Source organism: Ictidomys tridecemlineatus, chromosome 1, assembly GCF_052094955.1.
Source record: "Ictidomys tridecemlineatus isolate mIctTri1 chromosome 1, mIctTri1.hap1, whole genome shotgun sequence".
NCBI classification, from domain to species: domain Eukaryota; kingdom Metazoa; phylum Chordata; class Mammalia; order Rodentia; family Sciuridae; genus Ictidomys; species Ictidomys tridecemlineatus.
Window position 1 is genome coordinate 181,289,676 of NC_135477.1, and position 22,778 is coordinate 181,312,453.

Consider the following 22,778-nt stretch of genomic DNA (forward strand, 5'->3'; position numbering starts at 1 on the left):
TTTCACTAACACAAGTGAGGAAGTCTATTTGTAGAAATTAGGAGCAGGTTTCTCCCTGTCAGAGGAGAGAATAATAAATATAGAAATGACTAGCTTATAGAAGGCTAGAATGAAATTTGTGAGACTGGATAAGAACTGAATATTCCAGTATGAACTTATGGATTTTGTTTTGTTTTGGTTTGATTTGGTTAAATACATAGAAAAGAAGGGAAATTTTTTTGTTAGTTTGAGAAGAGTGTACTGGGGACTGAACCTAGGGGTGCTTTACCACTGAGCTAAGTCCCCAGTCCTTTTTATTTTTTCTGAGACAGGGTCTCTAAGTTGCTTAGGGCCTAAGTTGCTGAGGCTGTCCTCAAAATTGTGACCCTTCTGCCTCAGCCTCCTGAGTTTATAGGTGTGTGCCACCACACACCCTGCAGGAGGGTCCTCTTGAGTAAAACAAAATTATTTATTTATACATTTCCTAACTCAGTTGTTGGAGAGGGCCCAGAAGCACTAACATTCTAAGACTTCAGCTATAAAAGACATTTTGGGGTGAGGATTTGATGACAGTAAAGTATCAGTGTTAATGTACCAAGTTGACTCTTGTCTTATGATAATGTGGAACACCTCCTTTGTAGGAAATATACATTAAAATATTGCAGCATGATGGCACATTCAGCCAGCTTTGCTTTCAAATTGCTGGAGAAATAAACAATTCTTTGTATTGTACTTGCAACTTTTCTCTAAGATAAAACACGTACTGGGGTTGTGGCTCAGAGGTAGAGCATTCACCTAGCATGCATGAGGCACTGGGTTCTATCCTCAGCACCACATAAAAATAAAAGATATTGTGTCCACCTATTACTAAAAACTATTTTTTAAAAAGATAAAAAGTAAATTTTTAATGGCTTGTTCATATCAATTAATACCCTTGAGAACAATGTACTGAAATATTTTGTAATATTTTGTATATTTTTTTAACCACTACTGTCAGATATCCTTAATAAATTTCCAAAATCAGTACTGACTGGGGACACTATAGGTTCATGTGGATCCCCAAGCCATTCACTACCAGTTGGAAATAAAGGGCACAACTATAGCCCTTTCCTGTGCCCTGGGCAATGCTTCTTTTGCCAAGGTTTTTTCCTTTGAAATTAATGACATGGTAGTTTCTTCCTACCTCCCATCACAGTTACCATTACTTTAACCCTTAATTTTTCATCTCCTTCGTAAAGATGAAGGATTTAACATTTGTCTTATACCAGGTAATTAAGAATCATTCTGTAAGAGATTCCACCACCTTCAGCAAGTGAGCTAGTCTTCTTAAGGGAGGAGCCTTCCTTGGATTAGGGCGAGGAGTTATAGGCAACCAGTCTGGGGGCCTGGCAGATTTTTCTCTGCCTCACAGGGCACAGCACAGTTTATAGGACATGATAGGAAGACCCTAGGTAAATATGTACAAGATGTGTAAATGCATCCATGCCTCCTGAAGTACTCCATGATAAACCCAATCTCACTGAGCTCCAGACATGGTGCTCGGGTAACTCAACAGGAAGGCATGGGCTGGGGCTGTCACAGTTGTGTTTGAAAATGTCTCCCAAGCTCCTTTTCTTGGCCAAGTATATCCAGTCTTAGGAGATCTCCTTTTAGTAAGCCACGCCTTAGCTGACTCAACATATACTCAAATTGCCCTGGGTGCAGGGCTGCCACTTGCAATGAGGTTCGTCAATTTAGAATATGCCACCACCGCCTGCAGAACACTAGGCTTGCTAGAAGTTCTCAAAATAACAATGTCCAACCTTTGTGAAGGTGCAATGAGATGCCAACTCTCTGGAAAACAATCTGACAGTATAGCTCCTAGAAAATATGCCCTAAGTAATTCAGAACAAAGGCAAAAGACATGTATAAAGTTGATTTGTTATTTTAGTAATTAAAAATGAAGACTTTAAAGAGCCAGAGAAATGGCAAATTATGGGATGTTCACGAAAAATATTATATGTGTCATTTCAAATTAGGAGAAATTATGGGAAAAATATGATCATCCTAAATAAGCACACAAAGCATAAAGTATAAAATAAAGCACAGAAAATATTTCCAACTATGTAAAACATATATAGATATAGATATAACATAGTCCTAACCAAGCTTGTAGAAAGCTTTTCCTTTTTATTCCAGTTTATTACGCCTATTCTTCATTCAATAAATAATAACTGAGCAACTACTCCACTCCAGCAACTGTTCTAGAAGTAGTGCCTGTACCAGGCAGGGAACAGGCAGGCATGGCCTTTTTTTCTCATGGAACTTGGATTCTGAAGGGGGAAATGACAACAGCTCAGAGTTAAAAAACGAACATGGGATATAATTTCAGAGAGTGTTAAGTGCTTTGAAGAAGAAAAAAATAAAGCAGGGCAAAGGAACAGAGTGGAAAGCAGGAAGCTGTTTTAGACTGGTGGTCAGAGAGTCCTCTCTAAAGAGGAGTTATCTGATCACTTTAGCCACTTGTGTGATAACATAAATAGCATTCCTATTGCATAACTGTCCCAAGATTTAGAAAAATCTATTTACAACTCAAAATACAGACAATCGTTTCTATGAAAATTTGTTTCTGCTTTAAGAAGCAGTGAGGTATATCAGGACTAGAGACTGGGTTTGAACTCTGGCTTTTCTCTCCTTCTTTGCCTCAATTTTCTCACAAACAAAATAGACATACTAGGACCTAGCAGTTTATAAAGTTGTTCAGGCGATTAAGACAAATAATGTATGGAAAAAAGCAAACAAAAATGTCTAGACAGATACGTGCTCATTAACTGTGAGGTCCCTACCTACAGTAAGACTTTTCTACAAAATGAGCAAGTAGACATATATCATATTTTTATCTTCCAATCCCACCAAGCTCCCAAGTCCAAATCATCTCTGACTAAACTCTTGTAATATACTGGTGCTAACAGTAGCTTGACAAGATTGATATTAAGGTCACACTCACCTTTTCTCTCATTTCATCATGAACTGCCTGAGTTTCCATTCTGAATCCTTAACTCCAAGTCAGGCCTCCTCCCAGACTGGTGTGGTGGCTAATTTTATGTGTCAACTTGGACTACGCTTTGGTAGCCAGCACTAATACAGCTGCTGGTATAAAGGTACTCTGTAGATGGGATTAACATTTGCAATCAGTAGGCTTGGAGTAAAGCAGGTGTATGTATTACCCTCAATAACAAAGGTAAGCCTCACCCAATCAACTGAAAGCCATTAAGAGCAAAGGTTGTGGTAGCCCCTCCTCGAGGGGAATTTTGCTTAAAGAATGCAACAGAGAAACCCAGCCTACATTTGAGCATACCAGCCTGCCACAAAAATTCCAAACTACCCACTAGTGATTCTATTTCTTTGGAGAACCCCTGACACATAGGTCAATCTTAAAGCTACCTCCCTACTTCCACCTTTCCCTTCTATCACACAGCCACTGTGATCCTGTTAAAAAGTCAGACTGATGAATTATGGTAAATATTCTCTAGTGACTTCCTATCTCAAGGCAAGGGGGAAAAAATTCCAGTAAAGCCTAGAAGCCTTAGAGATCGTCCTGCCTCCTCCCATTCCACACTGCACTCACCTCCCACTACTTGCCCCTCCTTGTACTCCAGCCAGACATCAGCACTGGACAAAGGATGCACAGACACTCCCACCTCTGGCCTGTCACCTTGCTGTCCCCTCCACCTGGGGTTCCCTCCTCCTAGGTAACCTGCACAGCTTGCTCCCTCATTTCCTTCAGATCTTTCCCAAATGTCATTTTCTCAAGGAGGCTTTCCCTCATCACTCTTTCCCAAAACTGGGGTAACCTATCCCCCATTTCTCAATACCACTTATTAACATTTAATGCAGCATGTTTTCTTCATTTTATTTCCTTCACCACTAAAATGTAGGTCCCTGGCAGGTAGTGTAGCTTAGTGAGAGTGCCTGCTAGCATGGTGAGGCCCTGGGTTCCAGCCCCAGCCCCATAAAAATAAATAAATAAAAATAAAATATAGGTAACAAGACAGCAAGGCTTTTTGTCTGCTTTGTGCATTCCTGTATTTGCAGACCCTATAATAATGCCTTGCACATAGTAGCATCATAAATGCTTGTAGATGGAGGGGGGAAAAGACAAATGAACGAAGGGTGATTGTTTTAATTTAACTTTTGGTGCTTTTCTACATTACCAGTTTTTTACACTGGTTATTTACTTTTATTACAACTGCACACTGCTTATGATGTGGTGAAAAGTAGAATAACCTTCTGGTTGAAAGTTTTAAAGCTTTATGAAAGCACACATCCTTTGACTCAATTTTTCTGATAAATAATGTATCTTAAGGAATTAATCACAAAGATCCACTGACGCCTAATGACTTAATGTCCAGCAGTAAAATGCAGGCTGAATTACTGCATAGCCAATGAAAGTGCAGTTATTAAAAATACAGGTTCAAATTTACTAATGAAAATTGTTCAATTAACAATTTTAAATACTGGGTTATAACCTGTATAATATATAGAGAGTGAGTCTACATAAAATCAAATATAAATGCATAGAAATAAAATGTCAAGAGGGAAAAAACAAAGAATGGACACTAAAATGAAGTGAGATTATGAACAGATAATCAAGCTCTTCTTCTTTTTTTTTTTTTTTTTTTTTAAATACCAGGATTGAACCCAGAGGCATTTGACCACTGAGTCTCCTCCCCAGACATTCTTTTTATTTAGAGACTGTGTCTCACTAAGTTGCTTAGGGCCTCACTAAGTTGCTGAGGCTGGCTTTGAACTTGTGACCCTTCTGCCTCAGCCTCCTGAGTCACTTGGATTCTAGGCAAAGGCCACCACACCCAACAGTTAACCTCTTCTTTATACCTGTCTACTGTTTAAATTTTGCAATGAAACCGTTAGATTCATCAAGAGAACAAACAAACAATAAATACAAACCAGCATTTTTTATAAGCAACATAAAGTGTCTGTAGTATGTTATGATTTGTATTCAAAAATAAAAAGATACTTCCAATGTGGTCTGAATCCAATTTGCCTGCATCCTTCATCCTCAAATATACTGTGAAATGTTAGTCACTATGCACACTGTCTGCAAACCATGAACCACAGCTGTTAGAAGACCAAGGTACAGCTTCAGGGTTCTAATAGCAGAGGCTGTCTGCCTGGGCAAACCATGCGACTTTCTGAGTGCTGGTGCCATATGCCAGGCACTGTAGGTAATTAAAACTTTCTTCAATTTGCTGCTTCTAATTCTTAGATCATCCAGTTACCCCCACGGTTTTCAGAAGATGACATGGAAATGTTAGAAAACAATTTTAATTCACAATAAGAACAGAACATGCTTACCTAGCATGCCCAAATCCCTAGGTCTGACCCCAGCCAAAACAAAAAGAAAAAGAGAGAGAGACAGACACAGAGGGAGGGAGGGAGGGAGGGAGGGAGGGAGGGAGGGAGGGAGGGAGGGAGGGAGGGAGAAGAGAGCAAGTCACTCTTAGAAAAATGTTAAAATCAATTTTTTTCTGTTTGGTACTGAACTTTCAAAATCTCTGCCACCATTAACAAGATGCTTTCAAACTAGCACTCCACGTATAGGTCGACATGATGCTGCTGCGGGCCAGGAGCCTCCCTAGGCTGATGACCGAGAGCTAAGAGGAAAGAGACCTCTCTGAGTGGGCGGAGGCAGAAAGTGAAGGGTGAGTGTGATTTCACATCAAGAGCATATGGAAAACAGGCCGGCTGTCTTTGAAAAAGGAAAAAAAAAAAGTGGATCCTTGATTCACAGCATATAGCAAAATAAATAACAGAGAAACTGAGATGTAAGTGCAAAGCATAGTGCCACAAAACACAGAAGGCTACGAAAGGGAAGGAGTAAGTACTACTTCTACATAAAAAGTAAACATTTGTTTCAAAATGTTCCTTGTGGCCAAATGCCTTATTAAAAAAAAAAAAAAAGAAGAAAGAAAGAAAGAAAGAAAATGGCAAATTTCAAATTGGGGAAAATATTTGCAATAAATGAGTTGCTGTATTTAATGAAGAATTCCTACAAATTAGATTTTTGTTTAAATACATCTATCAGTTGAAAAATGAAGAAAGGACATGAAGAGATAACTCAAAATAAGAAATAAAGATGGCCAATAAGTTTTTATATTCTATCTCACTAGCAACCAAACACCAAATACATGTATATTATAACAATACTATCATGTCAGGTGTGGTGGCACATGCCTATAATCCCAGCAATTGTGGGCTGAGGCAGGAGGATTGCGAATTTGAGGCTAGCCTTTGCAACTTAGCAAAGCCCTAAGCAATTGAGCAAGAGCCTGTCTCAAAATAAAAAATAAAAAGGACTGAGGATGTGGCTCAATGGTAGAGTGCCTCTAGGTTCAAGCCCTAGTACACACCCCTCCTCCACAAAATTAATGATAATCATAAGAACAATATTTTTTATTTTCATCCATGAAAATGGCAAAAAAATATAAAATCAAAATATCCAATGTCATCCAGGCTATATAAAAAGAGACTCTCTTATACAATGCTTTTATAACCTTCTCAAAAGTATAATTTAGCCACCAGGCAGGAAAGCACAAGCCTGTAAATCCTAGGTACCTGGGAGTCTCACAGAAAAGGTTCAAAAGTTCAAGGCCAATCTGGATAATTTGGCCAGACTCTACCTCAAAGTAAAAAAATAAAAATGACTGGGGTTGAAACTCAGTGGTGGATAGCCCCTGAATTCAATCCCCAGCACTGACCCTACCCAATGAAAAGTTCAATTTAGCTATCCAAAAATGTTTCATATGCATACTTTTTTGCCCAAGTAAAGATCTAGTAACAATAATATTCCACTTGACGTGGATAAAAATGCCACAAAAACTGGGAGCAATCTTAACACAAAACTATTTCTTAAAATCAGTAATACAGCTATCAAATGAAATATCATGCAGTAAATTTAAATGGTGGTAGAAAATCTTAATTTGTCATGTTACTATTTATGATTTTTTATTTACTGTTTTTTAATGTATATTATTTTTAGTAATATTTTTAAGTAAAAATTAAGCATTCTTAAAGATATTCAGAGCTTAAGGCAATGAATGGAAAAAAAAAATTGGTCCTACTCCCTAATCCCGCACCCCACCCCCCAAAGCAACTGGGTCTACCAGACCCATCAAGGAGCTATACCCTGAAAACTGCTGCAGGGCATGAAGGTGTGCTGTACTTCCCTCGAGCACTAGGTCTTTGCTTCATCCCCAGCACCCAACCTCCCAAAATTTTTTTTCACTTTTTAAAAAGTATTTCAGGAAAAAAAAAAAAAAAACACTCTCATCTCTGCCTCCTAAAATCTAGGAATGGATGATAAAGACAAATCAGTGAAAGAGTTAGACTTTACTAATGTAGGGACATATCTATAACAACATAATGGTAAGAAAATAAAGCAAACAAAAGAAGTTGAATTGTGCTTTTTCTAAGAGGAATCCATTTTTACTATTCCAAAAAGGGGAAAGTCTCCACAGTTATAGGGGTGCAAATTTTCCTACAGAGAAAACAAGCTGTAACAAACTGGTGATACTTGTTTCTTGGGAGGAGTGCATTGAAAGGGAGAGATTATTTAAATTCTCTCTAAACAGGTCATTGAATTAATTAACAGTAAAACACTGATACTCTTTGAACAAACAATTGCACTTATAGGACTTTATTGTGCAAATGTAATCATGCATCCTACAGATACATGTGCAGTGAAATTAGTGAAGTGCTTTTGATATTTTAAAAAGTCATAAACCTAAAGTACCTTCAGTAGGGAGAATTGGCCACTTTAAAACAACAATAAAAAAATTGCAAAGCCATTTGGAAAGGTGGTCAACATATGCTAAGGAAAAATGTTAATTGAAGAACATGTACAATACAGTTCTATGGATGTTTTTCTAAACCTTAGTCAAAAATGATCATGGGAAACTGAACCTTATTTAAAATTTTTTAAATGCTGACAGGGGTGATTTGTCAAACCCTTTTTTTTCAATTAAACCACCTTAGATTTGCTATAAAATACACACACACACACAGCGGGGGTGTGGGGTGTTGGAAAAAAAGTTGAAGAATAGTATAATTTTGAAATCTGTTCAGGTTAAATTGAACAATTCATTTTGGTTTTGTGTATGTTTGGAAATTCCCATAGTAGAAAGATTTTTAAATAAAATCTCCCTTAGAGCCCCAAACAAATCCAGAGCTATTCTGGGTGACACAAAAGTGGGAGGGGGCACAAAGCAGCCCCCATTCCCTTTGTTCCTCTCAAACTATGTTTCCATGGACAATAGAAACACCATTCTTGAAGTTATCAATACAACTCATAACAGAACCTGAACAATTTGATGGCTTCCTCCCTGCCCAACACACAGGAAGAGGAATGATCCTAAAATAGCAAGAAATACTCTATCTGGGTGGTAATGGATGGAGAGGTTACCAACTGATGTGGGGGTACTATATTTGTAAACTTTCTTATGAAGAGGAAAAAACATGCTATTCAGTGTTCATAAAATACTGCAGGCTCTCCCACTCAGCAGTCCAAAGGTTATTCCAAGCCTTCACATTTTCAGAAGGAGAGTGCAATAGGATAATCAGTAAGGAATTACAAAGTCCCAGATGCTCATTAGAAAGAGACAAAAGCAAAGCAGCAAGCCTGGCACAAAAGGAGAACTCTCCCCAGCAGCCAAATGCAGGGGCTCTTACAGTTTCTGCTGAACCCATCCTGGAATCTAAGACTCTTAAGACTGAATCTCTACCTCTTGAATACAGAACCTGGAGCAAGCAAAGAAAAATGCATTTTCATCCCCCGGAAAAGGAGGGAGCAATTTACCTTCTTACACCTCACAAAAGCCCTTCACTTTTAAAGATAAGGAAACTGAAGTTCAGGTAAGGAAAGTAGTTTGTGCGGGCATTCCAGAGACACTAAGTAGAAGGAGAAAGACTAGAATCTAGGTTTGTTGGCTTTAAAACCAAGGTTCTTTCTACAAGTTACCTCCATCCTCTAAAAAATATCATTTTAGGTCAGCAGCAAAGGACCACTGTGGCTCACTGAATGTACTCAGATTGGGAAAGCAACAAGCAAGACAGTTGTCAATACACTGCACTCATCAATGCCCAGGAATATACACCTTGGAGCCAGGAAGGAGGCACTATAGTCTGATCACAGGATCCTCACTGTCATCCTAAGCAATCAGCCCTACTCATGAAAAAAATACCACTCCCCAAATGAGGCTCCCACAGCATTCCTAAGAAAATGTGTTAGTGTACTACAAGGAAACTCTATATTCCAAGTGTAATTCAGCTTTAAACATCTGACACTGAGCCCAGCATGATGGCGCACACTTATAATTCCAGTGACCTGGGAGGCTGAGACCAAAGGATGGCAAGTTTGAGGCCAGCCTCATCAACTTAGCAAGATCCAGTCTCAAAATAAAAAATAAAAAGGGGTGAGGATGTAGCTCAGTGGTGTAGCACCCGAGTTCAATCACCAGTACCAATAAATAAAGAAACAAACTTATGACACTAAAAATTAAGGGGAATTTGTTTTAACCTAAAAATGACAGCTGCAAAGTTTTAAGATGGCAATAGTCAGTCACTACAACCTGGTGACTAAAGTACTAATTCTGCATTTGTCCAGATCGAGGCTCATAACCCAGTTATGTCACCTAAACAAATGTGTAGCCTCAAGCAAGTCAATTCAATTCTATAACTTCATATACAAAAAAAGCATCACTGGTAATTTCCCTCAAAAGAAACAAAAGAGATAACCTAGGGCCAAGAGTCCAAAACACAGAAAGAAAGTGGAAAATAAAAGATACTATTATTAACATCAGTATTAATCTCATGCCAGAATCTTGGGCAAATCAATACTCTACAGGGTCTGAACTCTTTGATTATCTGATGAAACAACCAACTGGTCAAATCTGGATATATGAGGCAAATGAAATACTGACTCAGCTCAGCTTGTTCAAAGATCTCCGGATATTCCAATTCAACTGATCTAAAATATGTAGAGGGTTAGTCCTAGTTTAAATGGGTTCACATTGTTTTAAAAGAACATATAGGTTGGCCAACTTTACAGTTCTCTCTTTCTCCCTCCCCCGCACACATACACACAGACACATACACACGTGCATGGGCTTCTTCATTTATAGTTCAACCTGTATTTTCATTCACAGGTCTGCTGGCTACAGTGGGCTCCTTGAGAGCAGGAAACAACTCTATATTGTTTGTTTTACATGCCCAGCACTAGTAGAAGCCCCAGCACATACCAAATGCTCAGCAAATATTTATGGAATTGGTGAAGAATTCATTCATTTTGACAAAAGGAATGCCAATTTTTTTCCTATAAAATTTGACAGGATTTTCTTTTGACTTTTTTTTTCTTTTCAAATAATGACTAAATGAACCATACATAATATGAACCATTCATAGTATGGTTCAATAGTAAAGTTTCCACAAACAAAACTAGGATAGAAAACTATAGAAAGGTGGCATTCCAGTGTAGAGAAATTTGGAGATGGGGCAAATGTGGGGTCAAATGCCTGCTCCACCACCTCACAGTTTTGTAAATATTAACTTGAGTCAAACGGGATTCATCAGCCCGTCACAGTCGTCACATCAGAAAAACGCAGGCTTGTCATGAATCTTAGACTCCCTGAAGCACCAAGGACAGTGCGTAGTGAGTGAGTTTCATTTTTTATGGTCTCTGCTATTCCTTTTCCCCTTTCAGGAATGGCCAAATCTGGAGTGGCTGAATTTTGCCTCAAGGCAACTATTCTCCCACTTTTTCAAAAGGAACACTCTTGACTGATAATATATAGATTGGCTAAACCAACTAAAGGTGCAACCATCAAAGAGCCCAGTGTGATCATTTTAACGGGGACCCTTTCATGAAACTCTACAGCCCAAGCCATGCCAACTAGGTTCTGTCCTCTTCAGGGATATTGTCCCTTCTCTTCTCTGCCCTGGTTAAAGTAACTTTGCCAAGAGGCATGCAATGTCAAGAAGTCATCTTCTGATAAACCAAAAATAGTAACATATACACAACAGATATCCTTTGAAACCTCAAACTCAAATCAAGGCACTAAATTTTAACACTGTTTAGAGATGAGTACAGGGGGAAATACTGGTATCATTAAAATATATAAAACAAAAGTAAATTTAAGGGCTGGGTGGAGCTCAGTGGGAAAGTGCTTGCCTCACATGCAGAAGGCCCTGGGTTCCATCCCCAGCATCACAAAAAGAAAACAAACAACAAAAATACTAAATTAAATGTAAAAGGAAAACATACAAATTAAAAATCCATACACAAGTTTTTATTTAAAGTAGTAATAATATACAAAACAAATGAGAGGAAGGAAGTCTTCCAGGTTCATTAATAACCTGATCACTTTCCACAGACATGTAGAACAAGACAGAATAGTGACTTGCTAATTCTAGTCAGCTAAGTGCTTAATTTATTTTATTGTGCTGCATACCCTCAATTACATACTAATGAAAATTAAAATGTAAGTAAATAAAATTACCTACATACTTCTAATTAGCTCCATTCACTAAAATTCGGTTCAATGAAGGCAATGTTTCAATTTTTTTCTCTTAAATGGCTTTTACTGTGAGAGATGAGTCAAAAAACTTTTGAAGCATTTTCCCACACATTCATCAAGGTAGGAAGCCACACTTCCTCCCACTCCACCTCTGGAGAATTCACAAGACTCTTACTAAAATATATTAAACAGTGCTTTCCATTGGTCAATTTTTTTTAACTGCAATAGATAGAACCTGCGCTTCAAGACAGTGAACAATTCGTCCCCTACTTGAATTTCCAACTCCAGAGAAAACTGGGTCAGCCCATTAGAAAGCAAATGTAACATTTAAATAATCATTTTCAGAAAAGCACACCATTATTACAACGCAAATCCCTATTACACAGAACCAAGGAGAGCAGATGCAATACTGTCTGCCATTGCAACAACATTTTTTTTTCAATTACATTACATGCAAGGAAGCTGCTTTTCCAAAGATAAACATACATTATTATACTGTAGCCTCCATGAACACCGAATTCCTGTCTCCTGGAATTTACCACCTGGAAACCTACCCTCTTACATTTAATCTAAAGACAACCAAGCCTTATACTGAATTCACTCCCCAGCTAATTGTGTTAGTGAGATTCCAGCATGGCTTTCTAAAGAAAGCACTCTGAAGCAATAACCATGCTAATGCTACAGAGAACATTTGCCAACAGGTAAATAAAATGCCCAACCTAATTCCAAGGACATATTCCTCCTTCCTAGGCCCCCAGTTCCATTTAACTAGAAAAATAACCTTGAAAACACTGAAGTCATCCATGCCATCAATAATATCCTGTCTAACAAATTTACTAATTTTACACTGTTTCCTAAAACAGATCAGTCTCATCCAGATGCCAGGAATTTAAAATTGCTTTTTTAAAGAAAAATATATCAGTGTTTAGAATATGCAATGAAGACAACTAAATATTACCACCAATACCAATTTAATTAAACACATGCTTTCTCTAAACAGAGCTTCACAAAGCCACAATTGGGTTTGGCCTTGGCTCTCTTAGAAGTCACCTGAAAAAAGTCACCAGCTACACTTCCACTAGCACAGTTTTATCCGGAGTAACCCCATGCCACCCACCCCACCCCCAAAAAAGTATTTACTTTAATCTGTGGAATTCTCTGCCTGCCCCGGCCTGGAAAACTGGGTGGACCCTGAGGACAGGTATCAGGTCTGGCCTTTGGGAGGTGGCCCAAACTAACAATTATTTGCAGCATAGCATAAAGCTGTGATCTTTGTATGTAAACTTCGATTTGAAGCTTTATAACATCAGGGATTCCCTCCCTCCCCCACTGCTTTTTTGAATAGGGGAGAGAAAGCAAACCAAAAGGATGAGTTTCAAAATAGAAAAATCACTACTTTAATTATAAAACCCTCCCAACTCAATGAAGAACTGTTAAAGATAGCCAAATGGAAAATATGTCAGGATTTTTTTCTTTTGTTTTAATTTGTTTGTTTTTGGCACATGCACAACTATTAAACATGAGAATAACAACTTCAAGGTGAGGGGGAAAGAGTAAAAAGCAGGAGCAGAAAAGGGGGAGCAGGACAGGGCCCAGCCAAAGACCCGCTCGCTCAGAAGGGCCCCTCTAGTACTAACTCCTCCATGTGGGGCACCCAGGCTGGAGGAAAGCAGAGGGTTACACAGAACATTTAGCAGACTTAACATTGGATTAAACACACTACTGCAAGTTTCAACAAATGTTCATGGCATACGTAAAAACACATTTACAACAAGAAAGAAGAGAGGCACCTGGAGACATCTGACACTGGGCATGCTCTGCAGGCAACTCAGTGCGCACATGCTCTCTACCAGGTTGGCGCAGCCTAGCCACAAAGACCTTGGCACAGAACACTGCAGGATGACAAAAAGGAAGGAAGAGAAGAAGCAGTTAGAGGCCGCAACAAATCACTCCTTCACACAGGCAACTTGAATGTTAGTTGGGGCAGGGGTGCACCCGAGCGGTTTGGAAGTCAGTAATGGCCCTTGGCAGCTCACTGAACCCTTGGGAGAGGGCCCACGTTCTGTCCCAGGGACAGGTTTCCATTGCCAACCACTGATTTCTCAGGATACAGTAAACAGAATCAAGAGGGAGAGAGAGTGTTTAAATGAAAACCCACTAAAGGGAACTATGAGTTTGAGTATAAAACAAGATTAGTGGTGAGATTGTGACTATTATTTCATAAAAGCAACAGTTTCTGCCTAAATCATATAATCAGAATTGCCATCATTGTCTAAGAACCTACTATATGCCAGGCACCTTAGACATGCACCCTAATCCTCACACCATGGTGCCAGGAAATGAGGCTCAGAGGGTGATTAGCACAAGGACACACAGGAATAGAAGGGAGAGCCAGGACTTTAGTTGGTCTGCTCCCAAATCCCACATTCTCCCCACAAGACCAGGATGCCTCTAGGAAGGCATCTATCTGTAATCACCCCAACTCTCACCACGTGTGTGTGGCCTGCACTTCCCTAAAGTAAGATCACAGCAGACCTGGAGAGAAAGGCAAAAGGAATAAGAAAGAGGAAGGACAACAAAAAGGGCTGCTCAACACATCCGGTTTTCGGTGTCCTCCACATCTCTGCATTGTCAAAGGAAAAAACACTGAGAACCATGAGGATGCCCATGTGGACTTCTTGCACAAGTCCACTTGACATTCTTATGAATTTAAATCTTAACTGATTTATCCTTTCAAAACCTTTTTAAGAAGCCTGCTGGTTTTAAAGGAATTGTGGGGAAAAGTATATTAAAAATGAGCATAAGGCTGGTATTTAATAACCATTAGACTAGGGTATTCAATAAATATGTTTCAGATCTAAGAGCAATTAATTTACTATGGCAAAAATCAATAACCATGCCAAAAAAAAATGAAGGTGGGTGCTTAGGTTAATCAAAATAGTGCAGAAATGTTAGACTCACACTCATAAATTTGCTCATTCTGGCTGTAAATAGGATAGCCAAATATCCTCATTTGCTTGTGACATTCCTGGTTTACACTAATTGTCCAAGCATAATTTTCACTCTCAAAGAGTTCTGGTGTGGGGGATAAATTCTATGCTCACTTCATTTACAATATAAGCAAAGATGGCTTTGCGTGAGATCAGACCTGGGGTTCTATCCAACATCTGTCACTTACTAGTTAGTTCACCCTTAATGTAAACAATATTGAGATTGTTTTAAAAAGGCACTTAAGAATTCAAAATCAGAAGAATCAAATGGAATAAAAAAATTGAGCAGCTCTCTGGTAACAAAGAAAACACCATACATTTCCAATGTGAGCACTAATTCCAGAGCTTATAACAGCCACAGCTTGTCACAGTGATGACACAGTAGCAGTGCATCACTGACACTCCAGGCACACATACTTTGTTGTCCCAACAGTTACTTATCATAGAATGTCAACCACAGAAAAGATGCTGAATACATTTTTGTACAATATGATGAAAGTAGCTGTCATTAATTAAGCTGCTATTATTTATTAGACAGCTGATATAGTAAACCCTCAAAATAACCCCTGAAAGATAGATATTAACTTTACAGATGAAGAAACCAAGAACCAGGAGAGGAAAGTTTGATTTGTTAAAACAACAACCTGTCCAAGGTACAAGGCAACAGAGCTAAATGAGAGCAGAATTAGAAAGAGAAATTAATCCTGTCTCTGATTCCACTAAGATGAATTCTCTACCCAGCTGTATTCTAGCACATTCTTATTAAAAGAATTTTTATACCAGCATGCACTAACATGTTTATATATTTTTTTTGGTACCAGGGATTAAACCGGGACGCTTAACACTGACATTCCCAGCCCTTTTTGTATTTTATTTAGAGACAGGATCTTGCTAAGTTGCTTAGGATCTCACTAAATTGCTGAGGCTGGCTTTGAACCCTCGATCCTCATCTCAGCCTCGTGAGCCAATGGGATTATAGGCATGTGCCACAACACCCGGCTACACATTTATATGGCTTATTTCATTTAAATAAATTCCCAATATATTGTAGTTAAATTTAGGTTTCCTTTTTAGAATCTTTGTAGTTATCAGATCTCAGGACACAGTTTAAGGTTTACACCTGCACTCAAATAATAATATTAACACTTAAACTCAATTGCAAATTGATTTTCATTTATTCAGTAAGAAGAGTCAAGCTCCCTCTGCAAGTTAACATGATTGTTCTGCTGATAACTTGGGATCTAGAACTTTTTTAAGGCAATGTTTCACATTCATTTTTTTAAAAATCGCAGAGTATGAGAACTGGAAGAAACTCTTAAAGACCTCCCACCCCTGATTTCAGATTATCAATCAAAAAACTATCTTCCCATAGTTTTCTAACTTCTAATGATCTATTCAATACTTAAAATTACCATAAAGCAAACTTTCTGTGAACTTACTTCAAAATATTAAGGATTCATTACAAATTTGGTGTTAAAGCTTTTTTAAAGCTTGATATAGAGTTTTAAAGGACCCTCTAAGATTCTTATTTCCAAGAATTTACCTTTATAACAGTCACAGTAGATACTATGTGGTATAAAGAACTATGTCAGTGTTTACTAAGGGTCTACTAGGTGTCACCACGATGCTAGATCCCACAGTAGAAATGTACAAAGGCTATCTCAACTCATTTGCACAATAATCTCACACAATAGGCATTACTTTCCCCAACACTGAGAAGAAAAAACATAGGCTCAAGAGATTAAGTAATGTTCAGTGGGAGCTGGGATTGATTTCACCCCAGACCTGGGGTCAGGGTCCCTTTCACTCTGTTCTACAGCTTATACTATTTGCTTCAGAACAGAATATACCAAGACAGTCTGACCCTAGGCATCACTCAATCTGGTGTTGTGATACAACTGCCAAAAACCTATCCAACACGTCTCCACTCTCAGATCAGGACTAGGATCTTCCAAATTCAAGATCAGTGTTATTAATCCATTTGGTAAAGTAAAGATGGTGGTAGTTAAAACATATTAAAACTGCCCTACAAGCAATTGCCTTAGAGCTAAGTGATCAATTACACTGCTGGGGGGAAAAAAATAGTCACTACTCAATGGAAAATGCCATTCTAGGAAACATACCTATCTTTTAATATAAGAACCCATACTCGGTGCTCAGAAAAGGTTCCTTTTGCCTTATGGACCAGGAAGACATTGATCCAATTTGAAAATAATGGATAAAAATAAAAGTACCACATTCATCAACTTAAAGAGCATTAAGATGCATCTAGGACCATAACATTAATTGATTTTTGAAGTTTCTATTTTTAAATTTAGGAACTTGGTAAGAAACCTATGTTGATAATTCTAGAATAAACTATTACCCATCATTCTTTACCTAAATAATGAAAAACATGTTTTCAACTCAGCTATACTCACAATGCAGACTACTATCTTTTTCTTTGCCTTTTTAAAACTTACAGTGGTCTATTATTAAACCTCTGGATTACTGTACTATTGTTAAAATACATCTCAGGAACGTAACTCTGATACTGTGGATACTTAACCAATTTTAACAAATATTTATTGATCTAGTTATTAAGCCAACATCAAAATAAATTAAGCCTCTTTCCTTCAAAGACTTTACTCTCAAATTCAAGAGAAACCCAGGAGGATTGTTGAGGGATACAGAAAAACTCGAAAATGTTTGTTATAATTTCATATTTAGTTGCTTGTAATGACCAGTATTCTTAATTTAGGACTGTTCATAGAAAACAGGAAATGATTCATTCTGGGTTCTGGTATAAACAGCAAATAGCCAATTAGATTGAATTTGCAGGTTCTAGAGGAAATAACATTAGCCAAGGAAGCTGATATGTATTTATTAATTTTGCCATATCCAGTATACAATCAAAAATACCAGAGCCACTCTGCAGAAACAACACTTTAAGTCAGTAAAGACAAGAATAGTAGCTTTTCGCATTTTTCAGAAGCTAAAAGTTCATTAAGAGAGGTAGGAGAGAAATGCCCTAGGCTCTCTTTCTATTACCATAGGAACCACAAATCAAAAGGAAAAAGTGGTTGCAGGCACCTTGTCTTCTGATTGGCTGGCATGAAGAAATGTTCACAAAAAGCTTAACTCTAGTCTGTTTCTAGATGGGATTGTTTTGAACCTCCTGCCCTGATTCCTTCTCAAAGAGGCAATTCTTTTAAAAGCTACCCACAGATGTATGTTATGTTAATCATCTCTCTAATGTTACTCTGATTTAGAAATCTGCTTCATTGCAGGTTTTCTACACCCGCTCCCAAATCTTTTTTGATAAACCACTTCCCACAGAATCATTATCAGTTTCTTCTAACTTCTATCATCATGCCTGAAATAACCAAGTTGAGTGTCTTAAATGCACTGTTTTATTCAACAAAAAACTTATCTGAACTTATATCTATGTGCACACAAAAAAGCAATTAATGTATTCTTTTCTTCCTCAGGTAGTTCACAGGAGGAAATCTCAAGAGTGTTTAGTGTAAACACACACACACACACACACACACACACACACACACACTCCCCACAAATAGACAACCTACCCAAGGAAATAGGATGCCTGAACTAAGCCACAAAGGATAAGTAGGTGGCAGTCAGGAGAAAAGAGAAAGAAATTTATTCTAGAACAAATAACACAAGCAAAGCCAAAGAACTAAAAGATGACACATCCTGTGCAAGAATCCGCAACCAATTAAACATTGAAATATTGAAGTATGACATGAGGAAAGGGCCCAACCACAGAATTCTCTTCTATACTATCTAGCAAAAGTGGGATTTCAACCTGTAAGATGCCATCTCTTAAACTACAGGTGACAGACAACAATAAATTGCCAATCCTTCCAAGCATGTGGTCCCATTTTATATCCATGTATACAGAGTTTTTTTTTTTTCCCCAATGCAGCATACATACTGTTCAACAATATTTGTCAGAAAAAAACAGAAGTGGGTCACATAACACACAAGGAATGGGTGAGTGACAGCAAGGTTCTTTGACCAGGAGTAAGAGAAAAAGAATAATATAAAGCCAAAGCCAGCAACTCAAACCAACATAAATAAAAAGCCCACGTTTTCTAGAATATGTAGGGAACAAACAAGCAAAAAGAAACCTGACAACAGTAACCCAATGATAAAGTGTAGAAGTAAACAAGATCAAATCCAAGGATGTTTTTATAGATAGTCAATTTTTTAAAGACTAATAAATTTTAATAGTGTTTGAATCTTGTAATTCCTTCAAGTGAGACATCAAAATTTTTATTATTCAGATCACTGCCAGATGCAATGATGAGACAGCTATTAAATCATTTTAAGCAGAGGAATGGGCTATGACAGCTACAGCAAAGCATGACTTGAAGAAAAGTGAAACAGGAAAGTTTATTCTTAGAGAACCTAGAATACAGTATTTTTAGTTTACAACCAGTATCTTTCAACTAAGATACAAAGAGTGGAAATAAGGGCCAATACTTACAACTTTCATACTCAAAGTCCTTTTTTCACATAAAATTTCCCATGCCCTCCTTGTAAGATATAAAACTAAGAGTGTCAGGATAATGACACAGGGCTACCAGACACAGAGGAATAAAATGAATGACTGACTTTGTGGTAGTCACCTGGCAGGAACACATTCTCCATTGAGAACCTCTAGCCAGGAGTGGGGAATGATCCTGAGGAATTATACAGCAAGAAAATGGGCTCCAGGGGCATGAACCACCTAGGCTTGAGGGCTGGAGCTCTGTGCAGCTTCTCTTCAAGACTGTCCTCACCTCAAGGCAAAACAGAGAAAGCATTAAAGTTAATCCAAATTAGAAACTATTATGTTTTATTTCTGAAACTGTTGCTTTTCAAGAAGCAACAGTATCTATAATGAAAACAAGGCTACAAAGTTTTTAGAAGAGCCTCCTAAAATTCAGAACCTAGGCTTCTACAGTTAACTTTTAATGGTAACCTACAAGAATTAGCCAACTCTCAACAAAATAACTAATGCTTTTGCTTTTTTTTGGCGCGTTGGAGAGGGCAGGGATTGAACTCAGGGGCACTTGACCACTGAGCCACATCTCCACATCAGTACTTTATTTAGAGACAGGGTCTCACTGAGTTACTTAGCACCTTGCTTTTGCTGAGGCTGGCTTTGAACTTTCGATCCCTCCGGTCTCATTCTCCAGAGCCACTGGGATTATAGGTGTGCGCTACTACACCCAGCCTTCTTTTGCTTTTAAAATAAAGAATCATAATACAGTACTCAGATGGTAGGGTAAAAGTTATTTCATTTTCTATAGCCTTTTAAAAAAAAATTAATACTGGCCCCAGTCAATGTGTAATATTTTCTTTTGCATATAATGCCATTTTTTATAACAGAATTTGACAGTAATCATGACATAACCAAGAGTTAACATTTTAATACTCAGCAACTATATTTTAGAATTACATACTTTCTTGTCATAGATATTACATCACAGGATATTTGGGGGCGGATATATACAGTAAGGAAAGAAAATGGAATGGAGCCAGATGGTGGTGCCAGCTCATGACTCCAAAAGCCAAAAGAGGAGGAGCCCAAGTTCAAAGCCAGCCTGGGCAATGCAAGACCCTGCCTCAAAATAGCATTTGCTTACCACAAGGGAGACTTTGGGTTCAATTTCCAGTACTGAAAAACTGGGGGAGTAGGGGAAACAGCATGGGAAGAAAGAAGGAGGAGCCGAATGGGGAAAATTAAACTTATATCTGGTCAAGTTTTAGTGATTCAAATACTTTACATCTATGAGTTTGATGTTTATAGGTGATCCCTATAAACAGTAGTGGAACAGAACTCAAAGCCAAAGCCCAATCTGTAAACACTACATTTTTAAAAATCACCTTAATGTTCAATTACCTCATCTTGAGTGATTATGTAAGGTGAGACACCAAAACCTAAACACTAACAAAACTACAATGGATCTTCATGGTCATCTTTAAAAAAGAAACAAAGAATCATTTTTTTTAATTTATTTTTCACTGTGATGCTGGGGATTGAACCCAGGGCTTCTCAAACACACCAAGCAAGAATTCTACCCTAAGTTATATCCCCAGCCCATCTTTTTAAATTTTTATTCACCCATATTTTCTGATTTGTCTCCAATGACCACCTAGTACCTATGTACTATTTTAATACTACCTTTTGTTGATGTTTGTTTATTTGCAGTGCTGGGAATCAAACCCAGGGCCTGATACTTGGCACACCGGGCAGATTCCCTATCAAAAGGCTGCAACCCCAGCCTCCCTTGTATAATTTTAAGTGATGCTTTACTTTAAACTAACAGTAACTTGACAGTTAAAATAAAACAAATTCGGGCTGGGGATGTGGCTCAAGCGGTAGCGCGCTCGTCTGGCATGCGTGCGGCCCGGGTTCGATCCTCAGCACCACATACCAACAAAGATGTTGTGTCCGCCGAGAACTAAAAAATAAAAAATGTTGGAAATTCTCTCTCTCTCTCTCTCCTCTCCTCTCACTCTCTCTTTAAAAAAATAAAAAAAATAAAAAAAAAATAAAACAAATTCTTTTCCAGTGAATGTTGAGTCCATGTTAAACATCTGTCATTTAAAATGTATAAAAGTGCTAGACACTATAAAAATATTTTACCTAGTGATCCCTACAACAGTAGTAAACATCAAAATCATAATGGTTTATTCTGAGGGAATCCACAGGGGGGAAAAAAATCTTTCTTATCTACTTCACAACTACCACCTATAACTAAAACGTTTTTCAGAGCTGGAGAGAGAAGAATGAGCTATACAAAGGGGGAAGTGAAAACTCTATTCCAAGCAGCATTCCAGAACAAGATGTAACAACAAGATGTAACAAAATAATCTATTTCCGGCAGAGCCACGCAGGTCCTCTGTCGCCCAGCACCACACTGGGGATCAGTTGCAAAGGAGGAACAGATTTCCACGGCAACTGCCAGGTCAGATTGGGCTTCTCCAATCCCAGTGGGTTTATCCAAGACCTCAATCCTGACACTGGAGAGAATTTAACAATAATTAAATTCAGTTTGTTAAAATGAATACTGTTCAGTACATCTGGGCTTTTGCCACTTTGCATCTGTGGTCCAACTGGGAAAGCTGTTCAGACAGCACTCCTCTATGAATGCATGCTCATTTCCAAAGAAAATGCTAAATAATTTTACAGAGAAGAAACAAACGAGGATGGGATACAAACTTTGTACTGCACAACTATACTGTGGTCAATTCTCGCCACCTTTGGCCAGATGGGTCCCTGAGTTTAACAGATGAAAAGCTGAGGACCAGGAATATCAAATAACTTGTCAGACATCAAAAGGGGCAGAATTGCAATTCTGAGTCCAAAATTCCTTGCTTTTTTTACCTAATCTATACCTAACCTAAGTGACACTGCCTGTCACATCCTTTGCCTGACATTAAACTCCCTAAAGCAGCAAGTTCCCTTGGCTTATTTTTAAATTTTATCTGCTTGTCACTCATCTCTACTGCTGATGGGAGTGTAAGAGGCACAATTTCTGGTGAGCACCTCAGCAATACACATTCAAGACTCGGAAAAGATGCTTATCATTTGACTCAGCAATTTCACAGGGGAAAAAATATATATATAGCTAAAAAGAAGATATTCTTCACAGCACTGCTCACAACATCAAAGGATGTCAACAGTAGGAACTGTTTTCATAAAGTACGGACTGCCCATAAGACAGAATATTATATCTCCCCAACAGAAATCATGTTGTGGGAGCAGTGGGAAGTGTACAGCATGTAGGAAGGAAGCCCCGATACGCTGAAGAGTTCAAGAAATAGTAAGTGAAGAAAGGCAACAAGTCAGGACTTAGGATCTTATTTTATTTAGTAAATATGAATTAAACACAAGGGATTTTTATTTTATTCTTTTTGCCTGTCATACTTTTTCAGATACAGTTAACATACATTGGCAATACAGTGTTCAGGCTTCTCGATCCTGTCTTCTCCAGGCTTAAAGAGAATATGGCATTTTCAGCATTCCTTGGGGATCTGATTACAGTACTTGCCCCTTAGTTCCAGGTCATTCTTCTTCAATGAGGGTAGAGGGCAGGTGGGGAATTAGAGCTATCAGGGTTTGGATGCACTGAGTGATAAAGACACGACTCTAATTCATTCCACTGCCTGTGACTTCTGGATACCTCGGGTCTCCAGTCAGATACTCCTAAGTAACAGTGTTCCCGCTTATGAGGCCACCACT

General features: G+C 38.2%; 1 protein-coding gene across 9 annotated transcripts in view; it reads right to left on the bottom strand.

The window, feature by feature from the left end:
• Nucleotides 1-22,778, bottom strand: part of Fbxw11 (F-box and WD repeat domain containing 11) — a 121,692-nt gene that overhangs the window by 66,498 nt on the left and 32,416 nt on the right. For 3 of the 9 annotated variants that reach the window (XM_078052411.1, XM_078052404.1, XM_021732334.3), the window contains one exon: nucleotides 13,340-13,441. The exons of 5 other annotated variants lie outside the window; for them this stretch is intronic. In XM_078052411.1, the coding sequence (XP_077908537.1) occupies nucleotides 13,340-13,441 (102 nt within the window). Of the gene's footprint in view, nucleotides 1-13,339; nucleotides 13,442-19,173; nucleotides 19,193-22,778 lie in introns of those variants that run through there. One more of the 9 variants, XM_013362334.4, reaches the window with a different exon arrangement.